At 41.6% G+C, this 18,440-nt stretch overlaps 1 protein-coding gene across 1 annotated transcript; it reads right to left on the bottom strand.

The window, feature by feature from the left end:
* Positions 1-703: 703 nt before the first annotated feature.
* On the bottom strand, positions 704-13,538 carry LOC128696002 (dynein regulatory complex protein 1-like). Its single transcript, XM_053786980.2, has 14 exons — positions 13,299-13,538; positions 12,052-12,184; positions 11,508-11,712; positions 10,837-11,030; positions 9,517-9,729; positions 7,829-7,999; positions 6,785-6,967; positions 5,647-5,803; positions 5,237-5,385; positions 4,743-4,834; positions 4,325-4,380; positions 4,011-4,074; positions 1,535-1,707; positions 704-1,271 (listed from the first exon to the last, which is right to left on the bottom strand). Exons 1-14 carry the CDS (start codon positions 13,535-13,537, stop codon positions 1,180-1,182), a joined length of 2,121 nt encoding a protein of 706 aa, XP_053642955.2. The 5' UTR covers position 13,538; the 3' UTR covers positions 704-1,179.
* Between the last annotated feature and the right edge of the window lie 4,902 nt (positions 13,539-18,440).

Below are 18,440 nucleotides of genomic sequence, written 5' to 3'. Positions count from 1 at the left end.
TGCCTTGGTGGGAATCGGCCGGTGTGATAATAAAAATATAAAATAAATCTATATATATAATATATATATATATATATATATATATATATATATATAATATATATATATATATATATATATATATATATATATATATATATATATATATATATATATATATATATATATATATATATATATATATATATATATATATATATATATATATATATATATATATATATATATTGAAAGTGTTCCACCATCCATCACTTACACTCAATGTCTTGCCAGAGGCGCTCATTATTATTATAATAAAAAAGAAGCGCTAAGCCATCCAGAGGCGTTCAGATACGGCAGTTCAGATATCCCTCCAAACAGCAAATATCCCAAACCCTTCCTTTAGAGTGCACTGTACTACCCACTCCAGGACTCAAGTCCGGCTAACCGGTTTTCATGAATCCCTTCACAAGAAAACCAGTTAGCCGTTTGGGGAATAAGAAGTAACTAGGTTCGAAGGAAAGAAAGTAAGAGCAAGTACAATTCAAGGAATAGTGCCTCATTATTTAGCCTTATCAAGGGAATAGTGCCTCACTGTTTAGGTCTCCCTGTCTTGTGAACCCATAGGGAAAAGTTCAATGAAACTAATATAGGTTGAGAAAGACCTGTTTTTGGCACATAAATACATGAGACAGAGGTAAATAAGACTGAGCTTATAGTGAGTGTATAGTCTATCTTTATTTGGGCTTGAAATTTTTATATTCATGGGGAAGCGCTAAGCCCGTAGGGGCCGTACAGCGCATGGGAAGGAGATATAATCAGTTTTATTCCAAGGAAAGGGAGGAGAGCTCTAATTCCTTGGATCAGGGGCCTTTCAAGGCACCAATTTGAAGTTCTGAAATAACCAACATTCAGGAAAATGAAAAGTCACAATACCAATTCAGCAAAAATCCGGCCTCTACAGTAGTCTTCTCTACTTTTCTCGCCCCACATGTTTTTATAATATATTCCTAAGTGAGCATACTGTGTGGTATCAGAACAGGTCACTAACAGTCTGCACCACATCATAGACAGCTGACGAAACCCCTGCAGGTCACAGATAGCTGAAAACACCTGTAGGTCATAGATCGTTGACGACACCCTGCAGTAGATCGTTGAAGACAATTTGCACGTCATAGATCGCTGCTGACATCCTACAGATCATAGATCGCTAGCAACACCCTGCAGGAGATACCTGAGCTCAGCATTCTCCCTCTGCAGACGCTCCACCTTCTTCATCTCCTCGAGACGTCCTGGAGGGCAGGAGGCATGTGTCTAGTGAAAGAGTGGTAGTAGGTATCTACTTTATCGCTTGTGAAGGTCTCTCTTAAATATCTCATCAACCTATGAACCACTTGCTTTACATATTAACTGGACCAGTGATGCATGGTCTTTACATATCTTCACCATCAACCCTCCCCACTTACTCTATCTACCCACACCAACACCACCCTTCTACATCAGTACCAACCAGAACTAGCATCCATCCTCACTAAGACAGCCCACCAACACCCACCTGTGAGAACGTCCTTGTATTTGGAAAGAGCATCCTTGGTCGTCGCCCACGTCCTAGTTCTCTTGCAAAACGTCTCAAGAAAGGCGGTCCAGCGGGCGGCTTCTTCTCCTTCTTGAGTGTATAGATCTTCTTCGCAGTCGCCTCCCCCGAAAGATCTACCCCCTGCAGAATGCCTGTGTGCTCAGCCCAGAGAATTTTTTTTAAACAAAATTAGGTGCACCCGCAGTGTCCTTTACCCTATTCTATATGGTAGTTTATCCTGTGACAACCAAATCTAACAATAGTTACCTGACGTATTTTATCACTCAAGAAGGATTTCACACATTTACTGTATTTGATTTTTCAGCCTGAGCAGGGAGATTTCAGTAGAGTGATGAGGATATCATCAAGTAATTGCAATTACCGTCTCTCTCTAAGGCTATCCCACAAAAAAATGGAGCCTATATTATCATTACAGCAAATATCCATGCATATAAAGGATATAGAGTTTTTTAATGGGAAACTGTAAATGGTACTGTAGCAGAATGCTGCTACAGTATCTGGGTTAAACCCTGGGTGAGGCGGGATACATGGGTAAGTCTCCTACCACCTGCCCCTGCTGCCTAACAGTAAATAAATATCTACTAGTTAGTAGATTGTTGAGAGTCTCATCCTGGGAGAATCTAAAAAGGACCCCAACTGAAATGAGCCACACTTCTTGTCTTTCTTGCATTAACACGTGCCACTAATGCTCCGGGATCAGTAATCCGAATAAAGGTTTCTTCATAGTGCTGACCTCTCAAGGGAGGTTCCTTGATGCTGGTGAGGGGCTCTTGATCTAGAGAATTGGATTTATGCTCCGGTTCCCTGAATTGAGTCTGAATACCTTTCATCCCCCCACATACACTGTATAATCCTACGGGTTTAGCGCTCCCCATGATTATAATAATAATAATAATTCATAGTGCTGACAATAATTGTGTAGTGGTTGATTTCAAGACAGTGAAGAGGAAAACCACAAGAAGACCTATATAGTCCACAGGAACGATCAAATAAATGACTGCCTGAAACAGTTTACTGAAATAGGTCGGGGAAAGTAGAGAAGAGAGTACCCTCCGTGAAGACAACTCATGGAATCAAGGCAAAACACCTTGAAGCAGCATCGCACCAAAACTAGCCCCTTAATCTCCCGAAGACAATAACAGCGGTATATGTTAGTTTAATATTTTTATTATGCACTTCATACCCATACTGTGGGCATGGTCAAAAGATATGATAGATTAGTAAAAAAAAATGTGCAGCTAAAAAAATGTGGGGCTCTGGTGGCCTGGTGGTTAACGCTCTCGCTTCACACGGCGAGGGCCTGGGTTCGATTCCCAGCCAGATTAGAAACATTGGACGTGTTTCTTTCAACCTGTGTTGTCTATGTTCCCCATCAGTAAAATGGGTACCTGGGTGTTAGTCGACTGGTGTGGGTCGCATCCTGGGACACTGACCTAAGGAGGCCTGGTCACAGACCGGGCCGCGGGGGCGTTGAACCCCGGAACTCTCTCCAGGTAAGCATTTGGAAATCCAAAGATGTCTTCAAAACACAATACATCATATATGTATTCTTGCTCTGATCAACCCACTTTGGAACCCTACATCAGAAAGCTGTTGACGTATTTTTAATCAGAAGGAAGCACTAAACCAGTTAGGGTCGTATAGTGCCTGGGGAATAAGAAGCATTCAGAGTCGATCTAAGGAAGGGAAGGATAAATCCAGTCCCTTTGATCAAGAGCTCTTCCCCGGCACCAAAGCGAAACTAAAAAGGTCCAAGATACAATACTCCTCTAGACTAGGGTGAGGATGGAAGGATCGAGTTCAAGAGGAATGTCTACGCAAGCCACATCTCTGATGAGTAACAAGATACGTGTACAGTTCAAGACACTTATTAGAGGAAACGTTTCGCCACGAGTAGCTTCTGAAAGAAGCCACTCGTGGCGAAACGTTTCCACAAATAAATGTCCTGAACTCTACGTATGTTTGCACATCTCGTCTGTATCACCATACCATTTTCACATTTCTGAGCCATGGAGGAACGCACAGCATCCTGGGGGACAAGACTGAGGACCACAATGGAAATAAGTTAGTCCTCGATGACGCACTGACTTTCTTGGGTTATCCTGGGTGGCTAACCCTCCGGGGTTAAAAATCCGAACGAACTCTTATCTTATCTCTTATCTTGATATACAAAATACTTCTGCAATATATAAACTATGGACATTTTTAGTAAGAACAAATCCAGGACCAGAAGACATGAATGGAATCAATACAATGAGTCGAGTCACAGGAACATGAGACAACACTTCTTCAGGATAATAAAAACGTGGAACAACTCAGTCACCGACGCGGTAGAAGCTCAGTCACAGGAGAGCTAATTCGTGCTAGTCAACCGATAGTTAAAAGAAAAGGTCAAAGGTCAAGAAGTCACCACCACCCTCGTAGGTATACTCACCTGTCATTTAAGAATTCTATAAGCACATTCAATACGTCTTCTGTAGTAAACAATCGCTCACTTCCTGAAAGAGGAATATAGGGCATAGATATAACAAAAACAATGAAAATAAAGGGTCACATATATTTATCGTTAAAAAATACTATATTGTTGAAATTTATCAAATAAGAAGTTAATTCAGTGTCTCTTGTTTTGTGCTAATGTTTTAACATCTTTACGAAAGATTTTTTTGTATAGCCTTATGAATTATATAGCCTAGTGTACATGGCATTGTAGTGTACATTATAGCTAATGTAGCAGTGCACAATACTAACTTGTTAGTAGGCTGCCTTCGTCGCCACTACCGCTAACCTCATTGACCTCAGCCCTCCTGAAACAAGATTAAATATAAGATTTTGCTCCTAGAGGTGAGTTTACTTTAATGTGAAAGTTTAGACACATGTGCAACATCTGGATATCTTTACTGTAGACGTTTCGCCATCCAGTGGCTTTATTAATACAGATTCTAGGACATAATTAGAAGACAGCAGAACTATATACAACTGTAATGTGTTGCGCCACACAGCAAGTGCGGCAAATCGTGTACATTTTTTTTAAATGCTATGAGCCATACAATTACGTTATCACACATGCATAATAAAAAATAATGGACACAAAAAAATAACCCCTAGGTTTTACTTGTGAAGCACCCCAAGGCCCTTGTTAAAGATACGAAAATAAAAGTTGGTGTACCTGTCAGGCAACTCCAGGGAACGCTGAGACACACGTCGCTGAGCAACCTGCAGGAGGCGCACCACGTCCCTTTCCGAGTGCACACTCAACTCCTGTTGCAAGGGAGTGAGATGAACTTCTGAGCATGGAGTACACGAAAGTTCCATACATATATTACACAGTAGATACAATTGGGCCCAAGAGGCAAGGAACCAATATTGTTGGGCAATATAAGTTTAAATACAGAGCACCTGTAGTAGGGGGTTCTTTACTAAGCTGATACTATTGAAACTTAGCTAACATAATATTGGGGCCCAGTCCCTGTACCCATTATGTACCATTGCAATCCGTACCGATGCAAAAGCTCAATATATATAAATAGAGAGGTAAAAAAGCGGATCTTGAGAGCCCCATAATCAGCAAGATATTTTTGCGTTATCCAAGTTATTTTACAAACATAAGCAGAGGTCCTTAAGGTATGGATATAAAGAGCATGCGCCAGAGACGTGACATACCCAAAATATATGTTCGAGCATGAGGAGAGGACCATGACACGCAAGGTGTGAGGTGTCGGCAGTAATAAGGAAAGCTGCGTCCTCCGCCAGGCTGGTTAGGAACTGCTCCTTCAAGCTCGGTCTGCCTCCTTCCCCATCTACTGACCCATCTGTCATGGTGATAACACAAAAAACACCTAAGTACTAGTGGTTGATACACTGGTCAGTAAGTAAGTTTATTCAGGTATACACAAATACAGTTATCATACATAGCAGAATATGTAAAGAGAGCCTTGGATAAGCCAAAAAGTCAGACAGTGACTTATTTCCATTGGTGGCGATACACAGTGCCTGGTCAACAGTAAGTATATGCACTCAATTCTAACAGCAATCTCGACATGCAGAAAGCAAGAATTCTATTTAGTGCTGACCTTGAGAGGGCCTGAGGATCTTGGTAGCAGCGTGGAGTGCACCTGTGTGCCGCAAGTTGGGTGCTTGTGGGGCCAGGTCTGTGAGAGCGGAGAGATCAGGCTCAACCCACTCCCTCGCATACACTCCGTGCTGGATGGCTCGCTCTACCTCCACCACCTTCGGTAACCATACCCACACTTGAAATATGATAGGCCTAATTTCATAGTTAAGGAATATCTAACAAATGAAGCTGCACATAACTAATGTGAAGCTCTAAACTCGTCACAGACAGTAACGAGGGGAAACCTAAAAAAAGAGGAGGAAAATTCACATTTTCATTACTGATAGAAATGTATGGCTTGGGATCGGGCCGAGCCTACTTGCGCTGAATCACCCACGCGAGTTTAGCGCTTCAGTAACTACAACAATGAGTAGCCAATGAGCAATGATGGATGTGCCACACATACCCGGAGTATACCTGGAGCGTGTTGTGAGGTCAACGCCCACGCGGCCCGGTCCGTGACCGCCCCTGTAACTTGTGGCTACGACTTTAGCTGTAATGACAACCTTTGTTTATATATTTTTACTCGTTTTTACAGACTAATCTGTTTTCCTACTTCAGAGTGTGTCACAGTAACTGCTTTTAAAATATGAAGTAGTATTTTTTATGATTTTTACAATAAAATGTGTCAAAAAAATTATCTGTAAATACTGGACAAATGAGCCCTAGATCTGTACTACCTATAAATTAAATTACTGTATTAAAATATAACGTGTAATGCTAAATGAAATGTACAATAAAGAGACTGATGCTAGCTAAACCAGACACTTAATGAGCATTCCTTACTTCATGAACTGTGTATATATAGCATATGATAATATTAGTTTTTGCTCTCTAAATGATCTCTCAATATAAAATGCAGACAGACAGCTAAATGTAGACATTAAGACACAAAAGACGAGTACAGTATATCTCGGTTTCACACCGACGCCTTCAGCAAACTGTCTTCATATGGAATCCCTGATGTTGTACGAGTCTTGTGGGTTTAGCATTCCACGCGAATCAAATAAAAATACAAATGCATATTGGATCGTTTGCATCAGCAACTCAGTTTATTACACCTATAAGTTTGGATAAAAGTCGAGAGATAAAGAGACCTGCATGACGAGGGCATGTAGTTCCTGGTAATGCATGCGACAGAGCCCCTGCACTCGCTGGCTGAAGGTGGCGTTGGTGGAAGTCAGACGTTGCCGATACTGCTTATTTAACTCCTGCATCCTCGTCCTCTCCTGCACCGTCGCCCTCTCTCCTGCTACACGTCGGTCCTCTGCTGCCTCCGCCTGCAAAGTAGAAGAAAACATTATTACTGTATTCATGGGGAAGTGTTACATCCATGAAGGGCGCCTGGATAATGGAAGGTGATCCGGCTTGATCAAAGGTTGGGGAAAATAGCTCCAGTTCCTTATAGCAAAAGTCCTATAAGGAAGAAGACAACCTTAAAGTTATTTAACCCTAAAATGTCTCCCTCTTTCACCCAAGAGGTGCAACACTGAAAAGATGGAAAAGTAAACAACAAAAAGCAAAATTTGAAAACGAAGATGTCACCAGGGAGGTTAAATCACCACTAGATATAGACTTAACGAAATGTAAACTTTGCCAGATGGACATTTGTCACACTTTGCGTCATTATGCACCGGAATGCGATAAAATTAATGAATTCAGGAGACAACTTACTCAGAAATGTTCAAGATACGTCAAAGTATTTTATCCACAGTGGTATATTATAAACCATTCTGGGAAAAATACCCCGACTTTGTTCACTGTAAATAAAGCATTACCACGTTGTATGTGTGTCCGTCCTAAATAACTCATTACGACTGTGACCAGATTAAACATGTAAAGTTCATTACCATTGTAATTTGTTCAGCTATCAAAAACCTTGTCGCCCAGTCCCTGGACCCTTTATGTACCTCTGATCTTTTGACTACCGCCCACAGGACGGGTATGGTGTGCATAGTAAAGATATTGCCCTTAACACCCGCGGAACACAATGACAGGAAACAACGTCCACTAGCAGTTAATTATGGTTGCTATTCACATTTACGCTAATTCCAAGAATAGTTTAATCCCACAATCAGAACAGAGAGATATTCACCTCTGGATGTTTATTGGCAGGAGACACACAGATGACAAAGCCTCACCTTCCTCCTGTAGTTGTTTAGTTTGGGTGTGAGAGCGTTAAGAGTTCGACGAGCTTCACTGACGAGGGCGGTGGTCTCTCGATACTGTTGCTGTAGCACCTGCTGGCTGTACCTCAGCTGGCTCTCCTCCACCTGCTGCGCCGCCTTCACTCGCATCACCTCTACCATCACCTGTGCAAACACTGCATGCAGTTTAAAAAGTTGGTATCATCGGGGCCCCTTACCGCTCTGAGACCTGTTGTAGTCCATCTTTGTGACTGTGTCCTTGGTTTCCCCGACCGGGGATTGTCCTCAACATGGACAGACCAAATTAGGCAAAACGCATCGAATCAGAGATAAAGAGGGAGGAGGAGGAGGATTATCGTTATATTCGAAAACAAGAGCTAAACTTACATGGGTCATACAGCTTGGATGTAAAAAGACTGACCATAGTGATGAAGTCCATCCTCCTATATACAAGTAACACAGGCAAATATTAATATGACTGAGAAATTTCTTTCTATGTGATGCAAAGCGACTTAATCATTCGGCTCCAACACTTATCACAGTGTGAATTTACATGCATTTAAAATTCCTCGTTCAACACTAGTACCTCTTCAAAGGGTACTAGTTGTATGTCGATGAAGAGCTCTCGATCCAAGCAATTAGAGCTACCCTCCCCTTCCTTGGATCAAATCTGATTACATCCCATTCCTAAGGTCCGGAGCTGGGTGGTACGGTTACAGTCATGTTCAGTTACTCCTACGGGTTTAGCGTTCTTCATGAATATAATTACATATAATAATCAACACTAGTGTGGAAAATACTGTACATATTTTCCGGAAATACGGTAATTTATAGGTAAATAGATGCCCTATATTGTATTTTTAAAAGAATATGTTATCGAAAATGGCAAATCTGCGGCTGGGGAGGTCAGTCGCCATTTTGTTTGAATTGAATAACACGTCGTGAATAATGGGAAGAATTTTTCGTGCTCTAGAGGTTAAAATCGGGCTGACACCTCTCAAATAGGAGGCGAAATTGTTGGATGTGCATTCCTGCATAATTTGAGTATCAGGCGACAGGAGAGGACAACTCCAGGAACCTCAGATAAGCTGTCTAATTTATGTTTAATTTCTGGCCAGTAAAATTCTTCATAAATGTAGGCAAAAGGGGGGGTCCTGTACATGACACATTAATCTCCAGTCAAATTGGTGAGTGTTATGATTTTAAGATATTCTCCTTCTGTTATGTATATGTGTTTATATATAATCATTTTTTAATTTAATATACAGTCCACAAATTTATATATTTACCAGCATTCCTGGTGATGTATTTTTCATTTGTAATTAATAGGTCCAGAGCAATTTGTGGATATGACAGTGGTAGGTATCGAAGGGGGACATTTTTTGCGACCTAGGTGTCCCAAATTCCTACTTGTCTAACTGATAAATAATAATTATCTTTGTTCATTTACCGTTATGTAAATAATGATACATTCAGCTAAATGCAATTTTCCACAACTAGTAAACGTTGGCTTCACTCTTTTCTGTTCAGCTAGACTGAAATAACATGCTTAAAAATACTCTAGACAGAATAACATAAATTAAATAGAAAAGTATAATAATAGCTACGGTGTTTTATGTATGCGTGAAGTCATTCTTCAATGCAAACCTGGTGAGGTACATTGATTTTCTCTGAGCACCAACCTTCTCGATATCAGAGTCAAGTTTGTCCTTGATGGCAGTGTAGGGGGCGGCACCGTGAAGTTTGAGTTCGATGATCTGCTCCATACGTGAAGTCCTGTTGTGAAGGCGTTCGTGGAGGAGCCTTTGTAACTGCTGGTTAAGCTCGGTCACAGCCTCGTCCCACACCTCTCCGTAGTACTGTACTAGACCTGCCCTCTCTTTGTCGGCCACCTCCTGCAAACACCAACATTTCTCGTCTAACTTGGAGCACTTTTTCTTTTATGAACAAGATATTCACCATCACTCGTTCTCCATCTGTCTCTATAGTAGTGCATGGAACATCACGATCCAAAGAATAAAAAAACCGCAACATTCCCAAGAGATTTTTCATAGAAAGTTCTCACTCATAAGCACTTTCACCCACAATAGAGCCTTCTCAAAGACTTCATTCACACACACAATTAATATATATATATATATATATATCGTGCCGAATAGGCAGAACTTGCGATCTTGGCTTAAATAGCAACGCTCATCTTGCCATATAAGACAAGCGAAAATTTGTGTATGCAATAATTTCGCCAAAATCATTCTGAACCTAACGAATAAAATATATTTCACTGTGTTTGTTTAGTATTAAATTATTGTAAACAAACCTAAAATATATTTAGTTGGGTTAGGCTAAAATAAATTGTTCTTGTTATAATAAGGTTAGGTAAGTTTTCTAAGATTCTTTTGGTGCAAAATTATAATTTTTTACATTAACATTAATGAAAAAAAATATCTTTAAACGTATAAGAGAAAATTTTAGAAAGGACTTAATTTTAAATGAGTTCTTGCTAATTGACCAGTTTTACATATTCGGCACATTATATATATATGTATATATATATATATATATATATATATATATATATATATATATATATATATATATATATATATATATTTCAACAAGTCGGCCGTCTCCCACCGAGGCAGGGTGACCCAAAAAGAAAGAAAATCCCCAAAAAGAAAATACTTTCATCATTCAACACTTTCACCTCACATAATCGCTGTTTTTGCAGAGGTGTTCAGAACACAACAGTTTAGAAGTATATACGTATCAAGATACACAACATATCCCTCCAAACTGCTAATATCCCGAACCCCTCCTTTAGAGTGCAGGCGTTGTACTTCCCATTTCTAGGACTCAAGTCCGGCTATGTAAAAATAACCGGTTTCCCTGAATCCCTTCACTAAATATTACCCTGCTCACACTCCAACAGATCGTCAGGTCCCAAATACCATTCGTCTCCATTCACTCCTATCGAACACGCTCATGCACGCCTAGTGACGCACCTGGACCTGTCTAAGGGAGGCGCGGTAGGATTGGTGTAGCTCTGTGACGTGTTCTATGATGCGACGCAGCAACTCGCACCTCTGGCGGGTATGTTGCAGCATCTCCTCTGTGTAGGTGATGTCCAGGCTTCGAAGCTCTTCCCGCAAACCCTCAATCACCTGCTGCTTCTGTTCTATCAACTCCTGGCTCCACTCTGGCGTACGTAGTGGATGGCATCTTGAGAGTTATTGAACCAAGGAAATTTATTTACCCAGTGTAACCCATCCCACAACACTTAACTAACTCCTTGGTACCTATTTGCTGTTAAGCGAACGTGGTCAGTGCAAGAATTATTTATTATTATTAAATCCATTGGCCAGGGCAAAACCCACAAGGGTCATATAGCTCCTAGTGAATGGTAATTAGGCTTGATCCAAGGGGAAGGCAGCTCCAATTCTTTGGATCAGGAACCCTTCAAGGCATTGCGGCAACTCCTTGAAAGGATTGGAAGTGAAATGAGCCACTAAACCTTGCAGCTGACACTGACCGTACAGGTGACACTGACTTTGCAGCTTACACTGTCTGTGTAGCTGACAAAGATCTTGTGGCTGACATTGCACTTGTATCTGACACTGACTTTGTAGCTGACAAAGACTTTGTACCTAATACTGTCCTCGTAGCCGACACTGACCTTTCAGCTGACACAGACTGTCATAGAGCTCCTCAGGCACAGCAAGTGTGATAGCGTCTTGCCAGTACTGTTGTATCTTCTCCAGTACTAGGTTGGTCTTGCGGGTGTCCTCCTCCAAGGTTTTCCTCCATTCGTCCTGACGTCCCTCACTTTCCACCACGGCTGCTACCTCTCCACTCAGTGCCGCCACCTCCACATTCCCTACCTGCATCACCACTCCAGTTATCCCTCGTAATCTACTATCTGTAAGCACTACCGTTACCACCTCAATTATCCATAACTACACTAATTGTCTATTTAATCCCCTAATTTATTTTATAGTGGGAGCGACTTGGGGAATAGGAAGTAATCTAATCGACTGAAGGAAATGGGCTGAGGTAAGATAACAGCTCTTAGCCTATAAAATCGATATGTGTAAAACAAAAAATGGCTGGGGACCAAAAGCCTCGTCCAGTTTTCATTTGTAAATTGAGTGGTGGATTGTTCCGGCCACGACAATGTGACTTATATTCATACTTCTTGCATTGATGTAAGCTTAACTCACCATGGTACATCCATGCTTCACAAGGGTGTGTAGGGTGTGTTCATGGTGAAGGAGAGCATGAGTGAACCTCTCTCCTGACTGTGTAGCCTTTAACACACTTGCGTCCTCTCTGCTCAACTCGGTGTTCTCCTCACTGGTGATATCATCTCAATTAGTATTCATATTCTCTCAATAATTACTTTATGCAAAGTAACCACAGTGAAAAACGTATCAGATAGATCAGTCTCCCTCTCTGGTGATCTCTGCGGACGACAGTACATATATATAATTTGGGCAATAAGTATCTCCTAGACCTAGAGCATATACACTGAGACCTTAATTCCTATTCTTGCATTTCAAGTATCCTTGCTTAGCTATCAACACTTTGGAACCAAGTCCCTGGACCTATTATGTGCCTGTAATGCTTCGACAACCACCCACTGGATGGGTATAGGGTGCATAACAAAGATGTAATTCTTAAACTTCATTCATGACCCTGTTGTAGACGATAGGTTTTATACCTAATAAACCAATATTTGATCATGGCATACCCCTCGACGATCAGTAAATTTTTCATTGGTTTGTTACATACAATCTTTTTAGTTATGTGGTTATCTCTCCAGTTACTGACCACACTTAAAAATGCTTAACTTTCAATCTGAGAGACGCGCACACATTGTCAATACTCCTCGGGGGAGGTCCCTTGATGCTAGTGAGGGGCACTTGATACAAGGATTTGGACTGTTCTCTTCCTTGGGTCGAAATTGAGTGCCTCCCATTTTGCAGACGTTGTGTGCCCCTACTGGTGTACTGCTTCTTATATATAATATTAATAATATAGTTAATTAAGCTTGTCAAAATTCAACCATAACTTGCTAAAATATTGAGTGCTAATATAGATAACTCCTACGCACATTTAATTATATTGTAATGTTCCCGTGGCTCATTATATTAATATATTCAAGACCGACAAGTAGATGAATAAGACATTCCCCTACTTGTCTTACAACTGTCTCAAATACACTGGTCACTAATGTATCCGATGAAGAAGACGTAACGTCTTGGTAATAACGATCCCTAAATGTTACAAATGTTCCCTTTTCCTGTGACCTAGTTCACGTCTAAGTAAACAATTCGTTACGATTATTACCAGTTCGTTACCATTGTTACCCAGAATTTGTCTCTGTAATCATTTGGTTACCGCCCACACGATGGATATGGATATAACAATTATGATCATGGCAAGTGGAAAAACAATATGTTCTCACTCATCCAGGTTGTTGCGGAGTCTCTCTCTGATTTTCGTGGCCTTGGGTCCCAATGGTTGTAAACTGGTCTCTGTGATCTCGGATCCCAATGGTTGTACGCTGGTCTCTGTAATCTCAGGTCCCAGTGGTTGTACACTGGTCTCAGGTCCCAGTGGTTGTACACTGGTCTCTGTGGTCTCGGGTGCCAATAGTTGCACATTGGTGTTTAAAGACTCGCCAGTGTTCACTTCAGCTGCCATAGTCTGAAGGAAAGATATATATACATTAATGGTAAAATATACCAACAAGTATGCTAATAAAACACAATATGCGATGTTATCCTGACGCCAAATGACTTCGAACAGGCGATAAATGACATGCCCATGCACTCTGCCCCAGGGCCAGACTCATGGAACTCCGTGTTCATCAAGAACTGCAAGAAGCCCCTATCACGAGCTTTTACCATCCTATGGAGAGGGAGCATGGACACGGGGGTCGTCCCACAGTTACTAAAAACAACAGACATAGCCCCACTCCACAAAGGGGGCAGTAAAGCAACAGCAAAGAACTACAGACCGATAGCACTAACATCCCATATCATAAAAATCTTTGAAAGGGTCCTAAGAAGCAAGATCACCACCCATCTAGAAACCCATCAGTTACACATCCCAGGGCAACATGGGTTTAGAACAGGTCGCTCATGTCTGTCTCAACTATTGGATCACTACGACAAGGTCCTAGATGCACTAGAAGACAAAAAGAATGCAGATGTAATATATACAGACTTTGCAAAAGCCTTCGACAAGTGTGACCATGGCGTAATAGCGCACAAAATGCGTGCTAAAGGAATAACGGGAAAAGTCGGTCGATGGATTTATAATTTCCTCGCTAACAGAACACAGAGTAGTAGTCAACAGAGTAAAGTCCGAGGCAGTTACGGTGAAAAGTTCTGTTCCACAAGGCACAGTACTTGCTCCCATCTTGTTCCTCATCCTCATATCTGACATAGACAAGGATGTCAGCCACAGCACCGTGTCTTCCTTTGCAGATGACACCCGAATCTGCATGACAGTGTCTTCCATTGCAGACACTGCAAGGCTCCAGGCGGACATCAACCAAATCTTTCAGTGGGCTGCAGAAAACAATATGAAGTTTAACGATGAGAAATTTCAATTACTCAGATATGGCAAACACGAGGAAATTAAATCTTCATCAGAGTACAAAACAAAATCTGGCCACAAAATAGAGCGAAACACCAACGTCAAAGACCTGGGAGTGATCATGTCGGAGGATCTCACCTTCAAGGACCATAACATTGTATCAATCGCATCTGCTAGAAAAATGACAGGATGGATAATGAGAACCTTCAAAACTAGGGATGCCAAGCCCATGATGACACTCTTCAGGTCACTTGTTCTATCTAGGCTGGAATATTGCTGCACACTAACAGCACCTTTCAAGGCAGGTGAAATTGCTGACCTAGAAAATGTACAGAGAACCTTCACGGCACGCATAACGGAGATAAAACACCTCAATTACTGGGAGCGCTTGAGGTTCCTGAACCTGTATTCCCTGGAACGCAGGCGGGAGAGATACATGATTATATACACCTGGAAAATCCTAGAGGGACTAGTACCGAACTTGCACACGAAAATCACTTACTACGAAGGCAAAAGACTTGGCAGACGATGCAACATCCCCCCAATGAAAAGCAGGGGTGTCACTAGCACGTTAAGAGACCATACAATAAGTGTCAGGGGCCCGAGACTGTTCAACTGCCTCCCAGCACACATAAGGGGGATTACCAACAGACCCCTGGCAGTCTTCAAGCTGGCACTGGACAAGCACCTAAAGTCGGTTCCTGACCAGCCGGGCTGTGGCTCGTACGTTGGTTTGCGTGCAGCCAACAGTAACAGCCTGGTTGATCAGGCTCTGATCCGCCAGGAGGTCTGGTCACAGACCGGGCCGCGGGGGCGTTGACCCCCGGAACTCTCTCCAGGTATCAGTTGAAAATTAATAAAATAGATGAAACATCTAACAAAAATACCATAAACCCCATGTCGTGACTCATGAACATTTTGAAAGAAGTACAGTAAACAAATCAAAAATAATTGTTCTTGACTCTAGAAACAAATCTACCCAGCAAAATCCCAGACTCCATACACAAGTTAGACATTATCTTTACTGTTCCTCATCTACATCAACGACCTCCCTAATGCTTTACAGGAACTTAAATCAATTCTCTTCGAAGACAATCTCAAAAACAGATTCGGCTGTGCTAACAACACAGTTAATGTCGAACCTGGAAAGATATATATTGTCATCAATACAGAATGGCTGTTTATAACACTAAATAATGTTTGGGAACAAAGCTACAAATATTCACCTGAATATGAAGATAAATAATAAGCCACTCTAAAGGCGAAAGTGGTGATAAAGTATAAGAATTGAACTTGGTAAAAATCCTAGAGGGACTAGTACCGAACTTGCACACGAAAATCACTCACTACGAAAGCAAAAGACTTGGCAGACGATGCACCATCCCCCCAATGAAAAGCAGGGGTGTCACTAGCACGTTAAGAGACCATACAATAAGTGTCAGGGGCCCGAGACTGTTCAACTGCCTCCCAGCACACATAAGGGGGATTACCAACAGACCCCTGGCAGTCTTCAAGCTGGCACTGGACAAGCACCTAAAGTCAGTTCCTGATCAGCCGGGCTGTGGCTCGTACGTTGGTTTGCGTGCAGCCAGCAGCAACAGCCTGGTTGATCAGGGGCTGATCCACCAGGAGGCCTGGTCACAGACCGGGCCGCGGGGGCGTTGACCCCCGGAACTCTCTCCAGGTAAACTCCAGGTAAACTCCAGACTCGAACTTCTTCAAATGACCTAATTGTTCTCACTCAGTGAGAACCAGTGACGTAAACTGAGCAGTGAAGTAAACTGAGCAGTGAAGTAAACTGAGCAGTGAAGTAAACTGAGCAGTGACGTAAACTGAGCAGTGACGTAAACTGAGCAGTGAAGTAAACTGAGCAGTGAAGTAAACTGAGCAGTGAAGTAAACTGAGCAGTGACGTAAACTGAGAAATCAGTGCCAATGAATAATGCCGCAAGGCACAATGTGAAGTGGCCTAAAAAAAAAAAAAACTAAAGGGGGTAAGAGGGAGCCCCTGGGGATCTCAGCTGATAGCACCTGATCACTTAAAAAAAATTCTTCTCTTCTATGTCTTTGATAATTAATATTATTTATTTTAGTATTCACTATTGATAACTTTTTTAATTAGACTATTGCAGAGAATGAAATTCAAATTTGGCCATTTTATGTGTTGAATTGTGTGAAATTTCGATTCCCGTTTAATCATCACAATCACATGTATACCTGGAGAAGGTTTCAGGGGTCAACGCCCCCTCGGCCCGGTCTGAGACCAGGCCTCGTGGGATTGTGTCTACATCTGAATAACTTCAATATTTAATGACTGATGTATCTTAATGTAATCCAGTGTATGAACCACACATATAGTCACCGACTTTTCTGGGTTACCCTAGGTAATCACACACCCGGAATATACCTGGAAGATGCTCTGGGGGTCAACATATGTTACTAGGTATGATAATTGTATTTATGTGTACCTGTAACAAATAAGCTTACTAACCTATGCAGAACTCAAAAGCTTTGGAATATGAGAGACACGTCAGAATACAGGTGGCACTGTGACATGAAAGAAAACTTAAAATTGTATATAAATGACCAAGTATAAGATAGCTGGAACAGTGCTTCTTAGAGATGTGTACCCCTCAAGGAAGGTTCCTTGATGTTGGTGAGGGGCTCTTGATTTAGGGAATTGGATCTGTGCTCCAGTTCCCCGAATTAAGCCTGAATGCCTTTCACGTCCCCCCCCCCCCCAGGCGCTGTATAATCCTCCGGGTTTAGCGCTTCCCCCTTGATTATAATAATAATAATAATTAGAGATGTGTATTTCTCAGTGTATACATACACTGAAGGATGGGTATGGGGGATGAATAATAAGGATTATTGAACTAACATGCTCTGAGAAGTTACTACAATCCCTGCTTTAGAGATTAATGTATAATTAACTAGTGGTGTATAGGGAACGTGAAGCCTTGATGACCCTCTTGTAGTAGGTGGGATTTAAACCAAATAAGCCAAAGTAACTCAGTAATCCAAATAAGTAATTATAATTATCCAAAATTTGTGTAATTGTACCTAAATAAATTTACTTACTTATTCACTAATTCACTCACTCACTGACTGACTCATTCATTCAGTCACTCATTGACTCATTCAGCTCATTCACTCACTCATCTAATTCATTCATTGACTCATACACCCATTCATTCATCCACTCATTCACTCATTGATGCATTCATTGACTCATCCAGTCATTCATTAACTCATTCATTCACTCACTCATCCAGTTATTCATTGACTCATTCACTAACTCACTCACTCAGTTTTTTTAATTACTAAACAAACATGTATGTTGTGAGCATTATTATTATTATAATCAAGGGGGAAGCGCTAAACCCGTAGGATTATACAGCGCCCAGGGGAGGGGGGATGTGGAAGACATTCAGGCTTAATTCGGGGAACTGGAGCACAGATCCAATTCCCTAAATCAAGAGCCCCACCAACGGTGGCCTGGTGGCTAAAGCTCCCGCTTCACACACGGAGGGCCCGGGTTCGATTCCCGGCGGGTGGAAACATTTCGACACGTTTCCTTACACCTGTTGTCCTGTTCACCTAGCAGCAAATAGGTACCTGGGTGTTAGTCGACTGGTGTGGGTCGCATCCTGGGGGACAAGATTAAGGACCCCAATGGAAATAAGTTACACAGTCCTCGATGACGCACTGACTTTCTTGGGTTATCCTGGGTGGCTAACCCTCCGGGGTTAAAAATCCGAACGAAATCCGAAATCCTAACATCAAGGAACCTTCCATGAGGGGATGTTGTGAGCAGTTACCAGAGATGGACGCTGTTACCATGGTAACCACTCCATCAGCAGCGTCTCCACACACTTCCACGTAATCCAACCATCTGATAAAAAAAAAATTATATCATTGTCTCATTATACATCATTTACCATTTATAATGAACAATATTCCAATTACATTAAATATCTGTTCGTTTGCATTCTCGTTGTTAT

Source organism: Cherax quadricarinatus, chromosome 48 (genome assembly GCF_038502225.1).
Source record: "Cherax quadricarinatus isolate ZL_2023a chromosome 48, ASM3850222v1, whole genome shotgun sequence".
NCBI lineage: Eukaryota > Metazoa > Arthropoda > Malacostraca > Decapoda > Parastacidae > Cherax > Cherax quadricarinatus.
The sequence above is the reverse complement of the archived record's forward strand: the minus strand, read 5'-3'. Positions and strand labels throughout refer to the sequence as shown.